Source organism: Malurus melanocephalus, unplaced genomic scaffold, assembly GCF_030028575.1.
Source record: "Malurus melanocephalus ecotype Western Australia unplaced genomic scaffold, MMel_1.1 scaffold_8, whole genome shotgun sequence".
In the NCBI taxonomy this organism is placed as follows: Eukaryota; Metazoa; Chordata; class Aves; order Passeriformes; family Maluridae; genus Malurus; species Malurus melanocephalus.
In genome coordinates, this window is record NW_026623240.1 from 1269097 (window position 1) to 1286382 (window position 17286).

At 40.6% G+C, this 17286-nt stretch overlaps 1 protein-coding gene across 4 annotated transcripts in view; it reads right to left on the reverse strand.

Annotated features, from left to right (window-relative positions):
- TLCD4 (TLC domain containing 4) overlaps positions 1-15943 on the reverse strand; it is a 27230-nt gene extending 11287 nt beyond the window's left edge. Inside the window, exons 1-6 of one of the 4 annotated variants that reach the window (XM_057373461.1) lie at positions 15746-15943; positions 12300-12425; positions 10629-10794; positions 6087-6176; positions 3177-3235; positions 1231-1325 (exon numbers count right to left, since the gene is read on the reverse strand). In XM_057373461.1, the coding sequence (XP_057229444.1) occupies positions 1231-1325; positions 3177-3235; positions 6087-6176; positions 10629-10783 (399 nt within the window). In that variant the 5' untranslated portion in view covers positions 10784-10794; positions 12300-12425; positions 15746-15943. Of the gene's footprint in view, positions 1-1230; positions 1326-3176; positions 3236-6086; positions 6177-10628; positions 10795-12299; positions 12426-15390; positions 15517-15745 lie in introns of those variants that run through there. The other 3 variants (XM_057373471.1, XM_057373479.1, XM_057373487.1) reach the window with 3 other exon arrangements.
- Positions 15944-17286: the final 1343 nt, after the last annotated feature.

A 17286-nucleotide genomic window follows, 5' to 3' on the forward strand; every position in this document is an offset into this window, starting at 1 on the left:
AAAGCAGCAGTTTGCAGATGCAGAGGTAAAAAGCTTGGGAGGTTTTAACTTCCAYAGGTTTCCCGAACAGCCTATGGAGTGTGTCATGATTCCTCTTTCCCCACCAAGCAAGCAAACACCCACTACTTCGAGCTTTTCACATCACTRTGCACAGCACCAAACGAAAACCTGTGTGTTTAAGCAAATTCTTTGCTATCTTCTAAAGGCAATTTGGAAATACCTTACTTAGGAGTGACTTTCTCTGAAGAAAACAGACTGAGAGCAACACACCGACATCCACAGGCAGAGCTACATCCGTGTAGTCACGACTGCCTTAAATAAAGTTCAGTCTAACATTACGCTTTCTGTTCCCTCCAGAAACAGCTAATGAATTTCCTGCATCGGGGATTAGCCTTGGTTGTGGTATTTTCATTTATCTAATATTCAGCTCTAATTCATTTTCATCCATGATAATATTAATAGATGTAATTATCTTCAACCACAAATGGAGTATTTACTTGTCAGTGTACTTCAGCCCCTTTAAACTACTACATGGGAAATCTGACAGTAATCTGGCATTTCAACACTTTTAATATTATAAGCCTGGGATTCACAGTAGGCAGRAAAAGAATCTTTAAGGTTGGAAAAAGACCTTCGAGTCCAATCATTAACTCTGCACTGAGTGCTCACCCCTAAACCATATCCCCAAGTGCTACATCCACACWCCTTCCAAACTTCCAGGGATGGTGGTGACTCCATCACTTCCCAGGACACTTTCCTGATTCCCCTCTCAGTGTGGAAATTCTTCCCAGTATCCAACCTAAACTTCCCTGGCACAACTTGTGGCCTTTTCCCTCATCCTGTCACTTGTTATCGGGAGACAGAAGCAGAACATAACCACTTGAAACCACATCCTTCTAAATTTCCAACTAAATATTCAAGCTTGTGGTTTTATTGAAAACCTTTTTATAATAATATGAAAAGCCCTTCTGTCAAAGTCTGTTTACAGAAAAAAACTGAGAAGAGTTTTTAAGTTCAACCAAGTTACACATTTTTGTTGGAGTGTAAAATTGAAAAGGCATGTACTTACCACAAACAACTGATAAAAAAATTGAAAAACAATGATTCAAAGTATAAATACGCCTTTCATTAATCAGTGAAAATCTTTTCCAACATTAAGCAAAKAAGGTCTATAAAAGCCATGTCTTAATCTCATCTGCTTGTTATGTTACAAGAAAATACAGCACTTACCAGTACAAAATAGTAAGCATACAGAGCTGCCAAGTGATGTATTACAAAAAATTTGTCACCAATTGCCTTCCAGTAGTAAATAATAAGCAACAGATCTACAAGAGAACAGAAACAACTATAAAGAACTATTTATTATACAACTATTGACCTCAGTATAGCTTCTCTAAGTTTTAGAGACATACAAAGATACAGCACCAGTAGAAACCCTCTGAATTAATGATCTCTGAAGAGAATGTCTTTATCCTAAAGATTTTACTTCAGCAAAAGCACTAAGCAACAGTATTCTCCCAACAATTTCCATAAAATATTACTTTCCACATCAATGGAAATACACACACAATAGCTTTAGCCAAAATATATTGGAAGGAAAAGGTGGACCCTGAATCTCATAGTGACTTCACACTTATGACCCCAAAAATCTGGAACAAATGACATTAAATTTAAAAAAGGCAGGAGGTTCTCCAGGAGGCATGGCAAATATACAAATACATGCAATAAATGCAGGGATCTGAATCAAAATTAGTTATATTAGCAAATAGGGAAACATTTACCAAAAATATTTTCCAAGAGGCATTTGTAATAAGAAACATAGTTGCTTTATTAAATCCCAGTTTTCCAATTACTGCAAAAATGACATAGCAGACCTGAGTCAGTGTTACAAGGAAAGCTTTAACAGAAAAAAAAATTAAAAACAAAACAAGAAATATTTTTCTCCCATGATGGTGTGAGAATTTGGAAGATTTTCTTTTCTGTACTGGAACGGGCAATTTCTGCCCCTACTTTCTGCAAATGAGCACTTTGGACTGGAATATTATTGACCAAAGTTCCAAATCAAAGACTTTACCCCTGTGCATTTCTTATGGCCAGCATGTGCCTTGATCTCTTTTATATTAGCTGTCCTCAGGCAGGGCTCTACATTATCTGACATTGGTGTTCCACTTCTTATTAATAATTAAACATCAACTATATAGGGAAGTGAGAGAGAATGAGTGGCCAGGTTGAGATGCCTGTTCAAAGGCACTCATTAATTCATAATGAAAGTTTAATGCACAATTATTCAAAAATAGATACAGATTAATTTAAACATGGCAGAYGAAGCTACGGAAAAACCAGACACTTAAACTAATGCAGAGTTTAACTGAGCATGCTGATCACCAGATTATTAGTTCCACTGGGTTGAGAAATGTAGTATGAGATAACCAACTCCATGGCCCAGCCTCTAACCAGAGACTTCATCCTAACATGAGACATTTTTACTGAAAATAGTCCAAGTCATAACAAGTTTTTGCTTTGATAAGGCAGTGTAATTCCCACACAACAGGAAAGAAAGCTCCAAAGCATTTTGTAGCAAAATTCCCATGCCAACTTCAGTTAGCAAAATTAAGAMTATAAAACATACGTAGGAATAAATAACATACCAAGAAAATAATTTAAAATTTCTGTGTTTTATACATGACTGAATTTTGGCTTAAAATAAGACTAAAAGATGGGCAGGAATGATCCTATGGCATCATTTGCCTCAGCTTATATGGAGGGTTACTAAAATTCTTCTGCCAGCATTCTGAGGTCACAGGAAGAAACACATGATAGAATAGCTACAAGGTGCAGGCACCACGAAGAGAGYGAAGGGCACTGCTCCAACACCTTCACAACTGGCCAAAGGACAAAAGTGAGCTGGAGCTGGTGGCTGCACATCAAACCATCACAAAGCCACACAGGGGCATCTCTCTGTGCTTGGGGAGATATTCCATCTTTCACACCCGCTAGCAAGATCCTGTGATTTCACCACAACCCATAAATCCATTAGCAACTTTAAAAGCCACAGTACAACTGTATTGCATGCACATATCACATCTTCACCACAGTGGCTCCGTATAAACACACAGCTATAATGACTCAATGCAAATAAACAGGGTGTGCATGTTATATACACGTTGCATAATTACCAGAAATGAGGTAGCCTGTGGTAATAGCAACATTCAGCTTCACAGTTGAAGGGTCACCCCTGTAAAAATACCAAAAATACACAGTTACAGCCTGATTTGCAAAGGACATACACATCTCCAACACAATATCCATCAGGACACATTATTCTTGGCTCAACAGTAAGATATTGCACAATCTGGTTAAGAACGGTTCTAATAACCAAAGTGGATTCCTTTCCCACCCAGATATAAGACATTTCCTAACCACCCTAATCAGGATCAACCCCTGCCTTGGCACAGAGGCTGCTCCAAGAGCCTTGCTAGAGATTTGAACTGAAACCCAGCAAGTACTCTGAGTTGGCTTCTCAGGAAACTRAGCATAAAAGAGAAGAGCCCAGTCAGTGTCTCTTGGCCCTTTAACTGAAACTCAACATCTCCATTTTTTTCTGACAGTGCTAAAACTTTGGTAAGGATGACAAAAATATCTTGCTCAGCTGCTGCTTTTCATATTCATAATCAGATGGATGTTTACTGGGATAAACAGAGTAGAAGGACACAGGAARGGAATTATTTGCCACTTCTTTGGAGCCAAAGAACATTTGAGCAGAAATGCTTTTCAGAGTAGTTTCCACACCTTCYATCCCTTCCCTTTTGGGGCCAAACATTCAGCAGGCAAAGCTCCTAGTAACACACACACAAGTTCAGTTCCTCTAAAATGTTCAACAAACCCAAACCTGTGAACACAGCTCAAGAACGGGAAGCATCCACATTACAGCAAGCAATGTTTGTTCCTTCCTCCACTGTCCTCTGTGCATTCCTACTTGAGGAGGTTGGTAAGCAAGTCTTCTTTCCTTGGTGCAACGATTATAACTTAATTTTTTAATTAAGTTGKGCAACTAATCTAGCTGTATTTTGTGTAAATATGAATTGAGCTTCAAGTAACAGATCAACAGTTTCATAAAATGTGGACTGCTCAACACAAACTGTTAAAGCAACCCTTGCTGTAAACCTTTTGAGAAAAAAGGAACCTAACTGTGCTTACAGCCAACTCCAATACAAAGTCTACCTCAGCTAGAACAGAGGAAAATGCTATTACTTAACTTTTTTTTTCTTAATCTTATTGGAATGGAGCAGTGGAAGGGATTTCCTGTATTATTACAATCTGATCACTAAATTTTAAAGCTTTCTTATTGTCTAAAACKAACTGTTTCCCTCAGTAAGAGGGTAGTTTACAGGAAAACAGGAGACACAAAACCAGAATTCTGCTGTTAGGTGAAGAAAAATCATTACCAGGAGAGTCGGAGCTCACTCCATTTCTTAGGATTGGCCATAGAGACTCTTAACTACAGCTTGAAATGGAATATTTTTCCATGGCTTCACAACCTTCATGAGCTACATAGGTTGTGGGCTGAGTGCTTTTTTAGGTTTAGACATGGAGCATAGACTGATGTGTTCTCACAGCTTTGGCAGAAAATCCTCACACAGAGCCCTCAGGTCAGAGCTCCCAGCAGCAGCAGYGTCACTGAACTTCTCAGTGGTCCCAACACACTTGAGCACATCACCACCACCACCAAGACTAAGCCTGCACTCAAGAGCCTTCACATTCTCTAGAGAAGATGTAAAGCATTGAGAGCAATATGAAAATAGTTCCTTGATAATTGCAGACATGACTTAACWGCATGAGACAGAGAATGGTTCCCTTCCCTTCCTTTTTTCCTCAGAGAATGTCACTTTGCAGCAAACCTTCTCTAAGCTTTCTAAACCAACACTTCAACAACATAGAAGGCTGCATTGTCCATCTGTCACATCCCTTCAAGAACAGTCCATGTTAGAATCCCAAATTAATCTCAATAAATGGAAAACTTAGAATTTAGTCTCAAATCTTCCAGATTTCCTGATCTATCTCCTTGAGTGGAAGGTGCAACGTAGTTAATGAGACCTGATATTTGCAGCCCAGTTTTGATGCAAGCAAGAGCTCASAGTGACAAACAGGGAGTGACTTGAATAAGCAAATGGGAAGAGCTGTCTCTTTGGGATTGCTGAGGAGGTATGTGTGGCAAAYGAATTACAAATGAGCATGCACAGGCAGACAGAACAAACATCCCCATTACTGACTTTCTTCAAATTTCGTTGCAGATACAGAATCCTATAAAATGCTAATCAAACTTGAAAAACCGTAATATGTGTGAACAATCAGAGAAAAGAGCCTGTTCTCCTACGAAGCTACAATTTAATCCACTTATTTACATCTTCTCCCTCTCCTTATCTGATCTCTACCACCTCCACATTTTCTATTGTGTGATTCTCACCACCACAAAAACAATTTCTACATCATCTATTTTAGCTGGTCTCTAGTACACAGATAAAAAGAGGGAATGTTTTATGAGAAGTCCTAGACTGTCAAAAAATGTATCCATACAGAAYGCTTCCCTGGACCTTACCAATGCTCCAGTCTTTGTTACCACCTATTGTATCTGTTTTCAGGCTTTACCTGGCAGTAATATCACATTCTCTCTCCACTGAACCCAAACCCTTTGCAGGGTTCAATGAAAAACTTTCACTCAGACACTATCCAGATCTGCTACAGCTTTTCAATTTCACTTTAAAATGATTACTKTAAATAACAGAGTTTCAGTCATACTGACTTACAGTTTCAGTTTACTCATTAGTAATTCAATATTCTATTTCAATCAATTGCTTTTGTTTTATCTATTCCACTTCACAGAGACACACTGAACTAAGACATGAATACTGACAAAATAATTACCGAATTTTCCAATAGTACAAACATAAAAATGAACACATCACAATTGCATATTTTAAGGGAAAATGAACAATCATTCAGTACTTAATAAACTGCAGGATTATTTTTTTTCTTCTCAATTATGCTATTTTATTGTGTAAACACAACATATATGTAACATGCCTTACCAGATAGGGTCAGCATTAACAGCATCATCGTACAATAAAATATATARGCAAAACCCTCCAACCACCAAGGCGTGGAATGTGGACACTGTCCTGAAAAAGAGATCACAGTCACAAGGAGGTACAGCCATTCACAACTTCCCTTACTGTGCTTAAGGTAGGATGTTTCCAAAGGTTTCTCAACTGCATCCGGATACTTCTGTGGAAGACAGTCATCTGTTCTCTGTGCTACATCCAAACACTTACACAATGACAGGTGGGAAAAAAACAGTCAAAATGAAGGAATCTATTAGATTGAGGTGGGATTGGTGACAGTAGTTTCAAGGAGGAGTGTTAAAAGAAACTAGGATCTAAATTTTCTCCAATTATCCCATTTATTAATGAATCCTTAAAGAAAGTAAGACATCAAGTTCTCTAACAAATGTTTTCTGCATTGTCCCCTTTGCTGGAATATTTGTATGCATTTCATATTCAGATCAACTCAGGAGTCCTGCAACTGCAGGTTCCTCCTTTGAGGCACCAAATTAAAAGACCCATAATAAGTCTGCCGAGTTTAGGTTTGGAAAGTGGCATTAAATGAAAAATCCTAAGCTTCAGATAGAATTTCTAGTGCATTTTAAGTAGATTCTGGTTTTCAAAGAGAAAACTTGTATAATAAAAGTTTGTAGCTGAGTACCCGAGATATAATACCCCCAGGTTTACATCAACTAGCAGCCTATAGCTTTGTATGAGACAAAGAGAAATAGGAAATAAATATCACAGTAATCACAGTTGCCTTCCCCCTATTTGGGTATAGACACTTTTCCCCAAAGGCAAGAGGCTCCAGTACACAAGCTGCAAGCCCAGTGTAGATAAACTCTGCATGTTAAGAAGCATTAGTTATAGAGAAATATCCATTTCCAGAGGCCCCAGCAGGGTTTCTGCCGGCACACAGGCCAGGGCCACTCCTGCCCTTTTGAGTCCACATGTGTTCTTGGAAGGTAGAACAATGCAATGGGCACAAGTCCAAAAGGAGTAACCTTCCCCCTCTAGCAATGAGTTTAACACTGCTCGAAGCTGCATCTCAGACTGTGGAGCCACTGTCTGCTTTCCCACTGTTCAAGTGCAACTAAAAGGAAAAAAATTACGTAAAGAAACATCCATACTGAATCACGGATACTGTTTGAAGATGAGAATTAAGTTCAGTGCTGTGTGATTGGAAACACTTCACACCATATTCACAGCATCAACAATATGCACACAAATGTGCAGATGCTGTTAGTTATTATTCTTGTCTTTGTACACATTGAATATATGTATTTGGAAGTCATTAATATTTCAGATATCCTTAAGGCACTCTCAGGAGTCTAAGCTCTACCACGCAAGATTTGAAGAAAACATCTTTCTTCCTGCAGAAGACTTTGCAAAGAAAAGAGAAGGTTATAATTCTTACTCTATTTCCAGAAGTTAGATTATTTTCTATTCACAATAGAAGATTCTGTAACTTTTCATAAAAGAGACTGTATTTACAATTTGTTTCAAGACTGTCATCATGCTATTTGCAGCAGCCTTTTCAACAGTGTTCCAGAAAATGAATGGAGATTAGCATAATATGAGTAGTCAAAAGCTGGATAAGAACAATTAATAACCATTGTAACRCAGGCTGCACTTCTGCCCTCTCTTCTTTTAACAAAGAAAGAAAATTTAATTATCAGAAATCTAATGCTAATTAATAGTTTAATTAAAAGGTCTACTTTTGCAACACAGAATTTAAAAAGATAGGAACTTTCCTTTCTTTTTAAAAACAAGGAACAGCAAGCAATATTAGTGTCTGAGAAATACCTGGAATTTTTGAACTTGAGGAGAGGATAATGCTGCAAGAAGGAAAATTTRTCCTAGAATACAGCTCATTAGTTTACAGTTGCAATTTGTCTTTGATGAGGCTGTTTATCTGAACCTTAGTGTGAACCTTTGGAATACGAGCTATACACAAGTAAAGCACTTGAAGGGGGAGAAATAAAAGAAGAGAAAAAAAAAAAAAGAAAAAGCAGTAGATTTCCTCTTTTAACTCTGGACTTTGAAGCTTCTCCATAGAAGACGGGGCAGAAGAAGGGAAAATAGTACAACAGTCCATTTTAATATGGAATCTAGGTCAAGCTATCAAGCTCTGTACATTTCCTTGAAATTTTTGTCAAAGCTTGCATCCTTTAAGCTACAAACAAAGAAAAATGTACTGCTAAGTTGCAGATTTGTTCCTTTATTATTGAAGGTATATATTTTTTCACAACTACTTAATAGCGAGTATGATAGGAGAGGTGACAGGAATATGCACAACTTGAAGAGTTATACTACATCTGTGACAAAATACAGTTTTCAACTCATTTTGAGTGTCTGCATACTTCAGATGCCAGAAGCAATTACTTTATTGGTTCATAATTCTTGGAAGGTCAGAATGAATAAACTGACAGCATGGAAAATACAGTCAAGARCTGCAGCTCAAACGCTTGATTACAAAACCCTCCAAACTGTAACAATATATTTCCAAAGCTACAGCTCATTGCAGGCAGATGCCCTCTTCCAGACCCAGCTGAGCTGATAAAAATGCATAACCATCCTCTGTGCCAGTTTCCTTAGCACTGCCAACAGAATCGTTTGTGTGTGCACTCCCTACACCAGTTCAATATAGGACAAAACAACCATCTACTTTTAAATAATTTAAGCTAAACCAACTGATTTTACTGGGACATAGTAACTCTCTACCTGCACAGCTGCCTGCAGAATAAATACATAACCATCTGCATTCTCTGATTTTGCAAGATACCCCTTGAGGTATCTCTTCACTTTGGTGAAATACTGGAGTGACAGGGCAGTTTGACAAAACACTGTGTTTGGTTAGCAGAGCTGAAGTAACACAAGCACAGTCAGTCTTTCTCTTCATGCCCTCCCCAGTTACAACATCCACAAGATGCTGATGAGCCATGCTTTCTGTTTCATGCCTTCTGACTCCAGAACTGGATACAGGCTGGGTGCTAACATCTATACCCTGCTATGAACCCCAAAGAAAAAAAAAATGCACAGAGGTAAAAAAGGACATAGCCTGGGGTACTGTATCACTTGAGCAGTTAAACACCTTACTACAAAGTAGCCCAGAGATTACGGAGCTTATTTCCAGCACACTTGTGATGTGTGGAACAATTCATATGTTATTATTCAAAGCACTACACCAGCACAGTGCTACCAGCCATGGGGTATGTTCTCAAAAAGCCTGTTATGCAATTCAAGGGCCATTTGACGTGGCTTATAGACAATAGCTCAGCTTCAAATGGAAACAGTTTCATTTACTTTCCCTGCCTGCCTCTATTGTTAATTGTAACACAGAGATAAACCTAAGCTGCACTGATACTGTGAGCTGGCATCCTCCACAGCTCTGGCAGATCGGTAATTATTCAGAGATGGAACTCAAATCAAGATCGTGACATTAAGAACCCTGAAAGTGGACATTTGCCAAATAGAAGGCCACGGCTATTTGAGTTGCTAATGCTACCTAGAACAATGGAAACAACTTTAAAAGCATCCACCTGATACTAAACAGCACTGAGGAGGAACAGAAATGCAACTTATGCATTTTGAATGCAGTGACAACCATACCATCTTTGAGCTTTAAATTTGGGAAATGTCTGAAAAAAGTTGTAATAGGCTAATCAAAGTTATACTGTAACAATTCATTTCACCTGGAAAACTTTGTGCACTATATATACCCTTTCAGAGTAGTATGTTGCAAATAAAATCCCATTAATCACCCCATTTGCAATTGCTACCTTATACTTCCTTTATGGCTTAAAAGAGTCACCGGGTCAGACAAGTTTCTAAAAGTCCTGTATCTGAAGAGACAAGTGTAATGCAGGTGGATCCATCCTGATCCACTGATGGAAGTGCAGAAACACAAAGGGAGTGAGAAGATTTTTGGACTGAGTTTCCACAACTCCTTCCTGAATGTGCACCCTGTGTTTGCTGTAGCTTCCCCCTCCTCTTGCAGTCTCCTTCCCCAACAAGACACAGATGTACCTGACTCTTCAATGCACCAAAGCTTAATTAAATTCCTTGGAAAACCTTAACTTACATAAAACAGTTTGTGGTGTRGTAGCACCAGGAGAACTGGTGCACCAGAGAGCAAACTGCTTTGCTCCCCAAAGCATGACCAGAGATACACTKGGATTTAGAATAAATTGCAATAGTTTTGATTTTCATATATGTTTGGAAAGTAATTTTATATCTCTTCTCTTTACTAGAAGCATCACACAGCATCCCTTCAGCTTGTCTCTTACCAGTCACTGTTTTCTTTTTTTACTGACCTTCACTTGGACATCACTGTCTGAGAGAGGCATTTCATTCATGAAGGGCTCTCAACATTTCACATGCATAATTTGTTCAGTGCCTACAGCCAGCCCTCTGATCTTTACAGACATTTAATGGGGTTTTCTTCAGTCTTACACATACACACACAGGTGGCCCCAGTGTTCATAATTTCAGGTAGGTCATTAGCTRTTGTTGTTTTGAACACCCTACCTTGAATTCCATTCGATCTTCCTTTTTTGGCTGAGATTGTTAAAMCCAGGTGTTAATCGTGTTGACACCCAAGAACTTACAACGTGGAAGAGGAGCTGAAATACAGTAAAACTGGCAACAGCAACRCCAATAGTCAGGTTGCTGAAGGAAGCCATTGTTCTTCAGCCTGTGAAGAGAAGCAGAAAGTAATTTCACTACATTCTCCATTTTACTATTTTAAGCAGACACAGAAARTGTTTATGACAGCAAATTTATCAACAGAAACATTATTCACTAAAAGTTTCAACCTGTTCAATGTTTCTACTTAAACCATAACAGTATAAAAGTATGGCCAAACTTTTAGATATAAAAGTTGAATTTTGGTTTTAGGTTTTTTTTCACATTTGCATATTATACATTTTTATGGCCTAAAATGGCATGTATTTTATCTACATAGAAAGGACAGTGAAGACCAGTGACCAGGGCAACTGCCAGCTCCGAAGCCTCCACTCCTGACCCAAGAAAATCCAAAGTTAAAACTTGTCTCATAATTACCAGAGYGACTGCCACCACAGAATTTTAAAATGAAACAATGAATCAGATAAGCATAGAGGAGGTTTTTGGGTCAGCCCAGAGGAGCAATAGCCTCACTGCAGCTCTGTTTGCAGACTCAATTCACACCCTGTTCACAGCTGAGAGCCCATCCTTGTGACAGTCTGTGGCTTTTTCCTTCACCAAAGTCTAACCTCCGCACAATTTCACACCCGCTGAAAAGCTTCCTATCATCAGAGCTGACTGGCTTTTCAGTTGCTGGATGTTTAGCTACTTCATGAGGTCTAAGTACCAAAACAATTCCAAACACAAGTGTCAGTCTCTAAATGCTTCAGTCATTTCTCCTGAGTCACCAGTATTTTCAAAACACAATGGTATTTTCCCAGAAGCCACAAACTTCTGACATACGTCTACAATTTGACAGTGAAGTGGTTTATACTCCAAGTCTGGCAAAAGTTGCAAACTCRAAAAATGTCAATTTATATTAAGTTGAACAGAAGAGAGAAAAAAGCCAAACAGCTTCATTTCAAATAATTAAATAATTATTTCAATATCTGTGAAAAAACCTGCTGTCACTTATTTCAATTTTACATTAAAAATATCTAAAAATAAAATTATTTGTAAGATAGCACAATTTAACATTGCTACAGCAACCTAATGGTCAGCAAAAGTGATACAATCATATAATACATTTATGTCCACCATCATTTCACATGCATTACAAAATGAGTGAATATGCCTTCGATTTTTGTAATTGTATCTGCATTGCAGATGGTAAGAAACTTGAACTTCTGGAGGAAACGTTAGAAAGAAAACTTCACCATAATAATAAAATAATAACTTCTTACAAAATTAAGTAAACTATGGTCACTTTGGGCTGGAAATGGTGAGTACATTGAAACATAGATCAGAAAAAATACACTTCCATCTTCAAAGATTTACAAGCAAAAGGTTCAATGGTCTCACACTCTTCCCCCTCTACCTCTTTCTTTTCTATTTATTCCCCCCAGAACTGAAGAGAATAAAACCTTCTCAGTCCAGTACCCACAGAGCTACATTGACAAAAAGAGAATGCAGCACAAAAAAGAACAGAYTTGCTGAGTGAAAGCTGCCTCTGTCATATGGATTTCAAGTGCTTACTTCAGATCAGCTTTAATTCTGTCCTAGGGAGTCCACAGTTCTTGGAACATGTTTGATGTGCTCCTAGGGCCTATCTTCCTGCCCAGATGAGCCCAAAAGGAATCCAGCTTGCATGCTCTGGGACAGCTACGCAACAAGAATCAGAGGGGGTGATCAGAAGATTCAGTTCACAAGGGCATTTTTAATCCAGTCTAAAAGTTTTATGTACACACACTGCAGGTGCATTGCATCAAACTTATTGATTCCAGTTGTTTTCTGATGACCTGTTCTAATGCAGCAGCATGCAAAGTCCTGCATACTTTCTAACGTTATTCTATCAAAGCTTCCAATTTCAATTACTATCCTGAAGATTCCATATTGTTTATTTTCCACATACTTCTCCATTTGCCTCCACTGACCAAGAAGATACAAATCACAAACCCAACTTCATACACTTTTCACATAGTTTAAAGTAGCAGAGGCAATGGATGCAAAGCTCAATTTTCTAAAACCTTACCATTTGAAGGAATAAAACTATCAGTTTACTATCTTCCAGTTTAAACCCACTGAGAAGCACTGTACTGTGTCCAGTGCCAGATTCTACCCCCAGGGATAAAACTTARTTATTACATTATCTCATTTGTAGCAACTAACTCTTCTCTTGGACCACATAAGAAAAAACCACAATCAGTTGGTTTAATTAATGAAGTCAAAACCCAGGTTAAGTAAAATTCTCTTCAGAAAAAACAGCAAAACCACTGAGCATCAATCACATCTACTTCATCCTTTTGACTAAAATATAGTAATTCTCATGATGCTGTATTTTATTCATCTGCAGTAACTGCACTAGTACTTTTGAGTTTCAAAGACACTGACATAATCTCTTGGACAAGMGAAAACCATGTTTTATTTCTGTTTCTTTAGTACTAGAAGATTTTATTAGATAAGTAACATTTCAACATTTGACAGGTATTCATTTTAGTACATATTATGGAATTAAACAAACCGTCCAACCATCCTTTGAAAGAAATGCATTTAGAAGACTAATCTTTCTCCTAAGGAACTTGCAGAGGGAACTAATTTTTTTAAAAGGCACTTATATGGCAGGTACATGATCWGACTTTCAGCAAATGCAGAACCATGATGCCCATGAAGGAGAAAGGAATGATGTTTTTAAAGGAGAAGAGAGGCAGAGGAGAAATTATTCACTAAGCTTCTGTGGCTGGCTTCATACTCAAGTTTTGCAAGCCTGTTTCACATATCASCTTAGCAAGATGGAGTTTATGTATATTAACTACCAAGTCCAGAATAATTTCATGTTTTACTTCAGCAATTAAAAGTGTTGTATTTTAATTTAATTCAAGGAGCAGGTGTAAACAGGATTTCATGTGAGATGGAAAATCAGTTCAGCAACAAACATTTTCCCATATCTACAGATTTTTATTTTCTCATATATCTAGGYTCTTTTCAACAGTATTGTTTAACATGAAAATTAACTGTTGTTACCAGACCTCCTTTTCATTTACCAGAAAAATTATTCATGTTGCTGAACCCAAACAGCTTGTAGTGTTGCACTTGTTGACTTAAAACAAGCACAATAAGCTTCTGATTACAATTTTCTTTGACACAGGCCAAAGTTAGTAAGTCAGGCAGCTTCACTGTGAGGTTTTTTTCCAAGTATCTTTTTATAGCTGCAAAGTCTGATCAAGATACAGAACTTCGTGGATTATGTATGAGCAGACACTTTATCACCCAAACTGCATAGTCATTGATTACTGTTCAGTCAGCTGATAGGGAGTTCGAGCTCATGGGAGGCTGGGTGGGGAGGGAGGTTTAGTGTMACTACTTTGTAATTCAGGAGAACAGCACTACAAACAGGTTGGTTCCTCACCATTAGTATTTTCCTGGCTTACTCAAAATTACTGTCTTAACCATTTGGTTAGACAGCAACTACAAATGATCAGAACTTCACTCTTGCAGCTTTTCAATATAGTCTTTAGGTAAAAAAAAAAAATCACCAAACACTTGAAATTAACATTTTTCAGCAAAAATATGCCTGGTGTGATTTCAAATTACTCTATTGACCCAGTGACTTTTGAAACCCAGTTTAATAACACAGGTTTTTTCATCCATATTCCATAGGAACTAAAAATATATTGGTTTTCATCTATTAACATGCAGTGGTTTTCCAGAAAAGCTGTTTCTACTTGAAATTTAGAAGAAAAAASTCATCAATATTAAGACTCAACATCCATTCACCCCCAATATAAAAAACCWCTTCAAACTCATTATAGAAACAAGTCAGCACTTAATGAAAGARGATAAAGGAGCAGAAGAGTTATCAAGTGTTGTACCACCAAAAGCATTCAGCATTTACATTCTCCTCATCTTACCGTTTCCACATCAATTTTTCACACCACAAAAATAAGGAACGTAACAGTATAATCACAAGACAAGGTAAGGAGGTGCAGTGGAAGGTTTAAGGCGCACAGCCCTCACTTCGAGACTGCATTTCAAGATGAGTTGGATCAATTTCCAAATAAGATTATACCGTAAAGCTGCTAGTGATACCAGGACATCGCGTGAAGAACTGTGCTCTCCTGATCCGCTTAAAACTGAAAGCCAAATCCAATAGCTGTAAAACTTGTCACACCAATCTGCAGAGAGCAACATTGGACTATTGACTGTTTGCACATTTTATAATAAGCCCAGTAATAAAACATCTGCAGTGCTGGAGCTTTGCCGTACTCTTGTTCTGAATGGTAGTTCCTAGTATCATTTGATACCTTACTTAGCTCAGTAAGCAGCGTTAAGGAGAAACACAACAAAATTCAAGCTACTCACACTTAAGCCATTCCCATTTCTATTTAAGGCTATTCACACCCAAAACTCCACTCAGCTTTCTGCTCTTAGAGCAACCCGCAGATAAGGCAGGCTTTTCATAAAGACAGGGTACCCAGGGTGAGGAGACCGCTGCGACAGCATTTACCGAATTTCCTCAAACCCCGCAAGCAGAGCCGCGAAGCCCCCGAGAGGGARCCCGCCCAGAGTCGGGGGGCGCAGAGGACCCCCAGGCTGCCCCCGAGGGGCGCTGCTCCGAGCCGGGCATTACCTCTCGGTGCCGGTCACCCGCCGTTCGCACGGCCCCGAGCGGCCACCGGGCGGGCGCGGAGGCGGCGCCGGGAGCGCGGAGGCAGCGCGCACCCGCGGGGCTCGCTCCGACCGCGGCCGAGCGCTGCCGCGGCAGCTGAAGGAGGCGGCCCCGCGCACCCCGCGCTGTCAGCGCGCCCCGCGTTGCCGGCTGCGGCTGGCGGCCCTCGGCCCCGGGGACGGCCCCGCGCCGGGGGAGGGAAGGGGCCGCTCCGCGCAGCCACGCGGGGCGGGGGAAAGGGGCCGCGCCGCACCGCCCCCGCCCCGCCAGCCTCGGCTCTCGACGCCCCACCGCACTCCTTCCCCGCCCGCCGCACCTGGGAGAGGGGCTACGGGGGCTGCGGCGCCGCCTCCTCTTCCTCCATGCCTTCCCCGCGGCGTCGGGGACGGGACAGCCCTTCCCGGGCGCAGGATGCTCCGGCGGGGATCGGGTTACGGCAGCCGTAGCCTTAAAGGGGCCGAGCCGCCGCCGCCACCTGCCGCCGGGCTCCGCTCGCCGCCTCCGAGGGGACGCGGCTTCCCCGGACCCTCCCTCCCGCCCGCCCCGCGCTGGCGGCCACCGCCCCCTCTCCGCAGCCGCCCCCGCCAAGGGCCGCGCTGAGCGGGGCTCGACAGCCCACGGGAACGGCCCGGGACTGTCCGCAGCTCCTCAGCGCGGCCCGAGCGCAGCCGCGGTCACAGCGCACGGACAGGACCGCCCCGGCSGCCAACGGGCCCCGCCGGCCACCCCGGCTGCCACCGCGGCCCCTGCGAGCTGCCACCGTGCGCTCACGGGCCCTGAACCCTGCCGAGTGTACACGGCTGGGAACGGGCTTTGTGGTGGGGCAGGAAAAAGGCCAGTTAGGCATAGCAGCTCACCCTCCAACAACATTTTAGTCGCTGTGTCTTTCGCTTACTTACATAGCCCGGTTGGCTGAACCATGTCACGGGGAAAATGCTGATGTGGCCGTTCGTGCCCCAGGATTCCATGTATGCACTCCCTGGGAGCTCTGTACAGTACAGTCATGGGGAACACACCCATCATACAGAGAACAGGTATTGCCGATACTTGCTATATTCTAAATGCTGTGAGTTATGACAAATTATTCTTTTATTTTACATTTTTGAGCTGTTGTGTTGAAAAACAGAAGCAAAATGAGGTTGGCAAAATTAAATATGATAGACTTAGTCTTTTACCAACTAGAAAATGTAATGGTCATGACTGTTCCTCTTGGCACTCTTCTGCTGTCATCCACATCCTAAACCACCTCAGCTTTACATTTCCATTTAAAATTTCTGATCTTTCAGATCCATAAATTAAAAATTCTCCTCTAACAAAGTAACACTGAAGGTTTAATACATATCTTACCCTACAAATTAAGCTGCGGCTGACAAGCCGTCTACCCCATTATGTACACGGATCTCTCTTGCAAGACATCTCCCACAGCAGGAATGCTCTGGCTTAAGTCTGAACAGAAACTGATGTTGGCTTGGCGTAACGCGCCGATCTGCAAAATGCTGAAACCCAGATGCTGATTAATGAGGCATTGAGCCATTCCTGCTGCAGAAGAGGGAACCTGTGGGAGGTGGGCAGGGCACACCGCCAGCATCTCTAACTGTTTCCAGCCAGCTTGGCTTAATCCATTGCTGGACATGGACCAACTACCAGGTAAATGTTTGCATAAACATCAGAACTACTGAAGTTTGAATTCCTGTGGACTTGTGTCTTATGACACACCAGCCTGTGAATTGGTTTTTGTTAACAAAATTTCACAAGATGTGAAAGACAAGTGAAGGAGATCCCGTTCCTGCTTCCAATCCTCCATTTCAAAAACTGATGGACAAATAAAGACAGCAATATCATATCAACACAATCTCY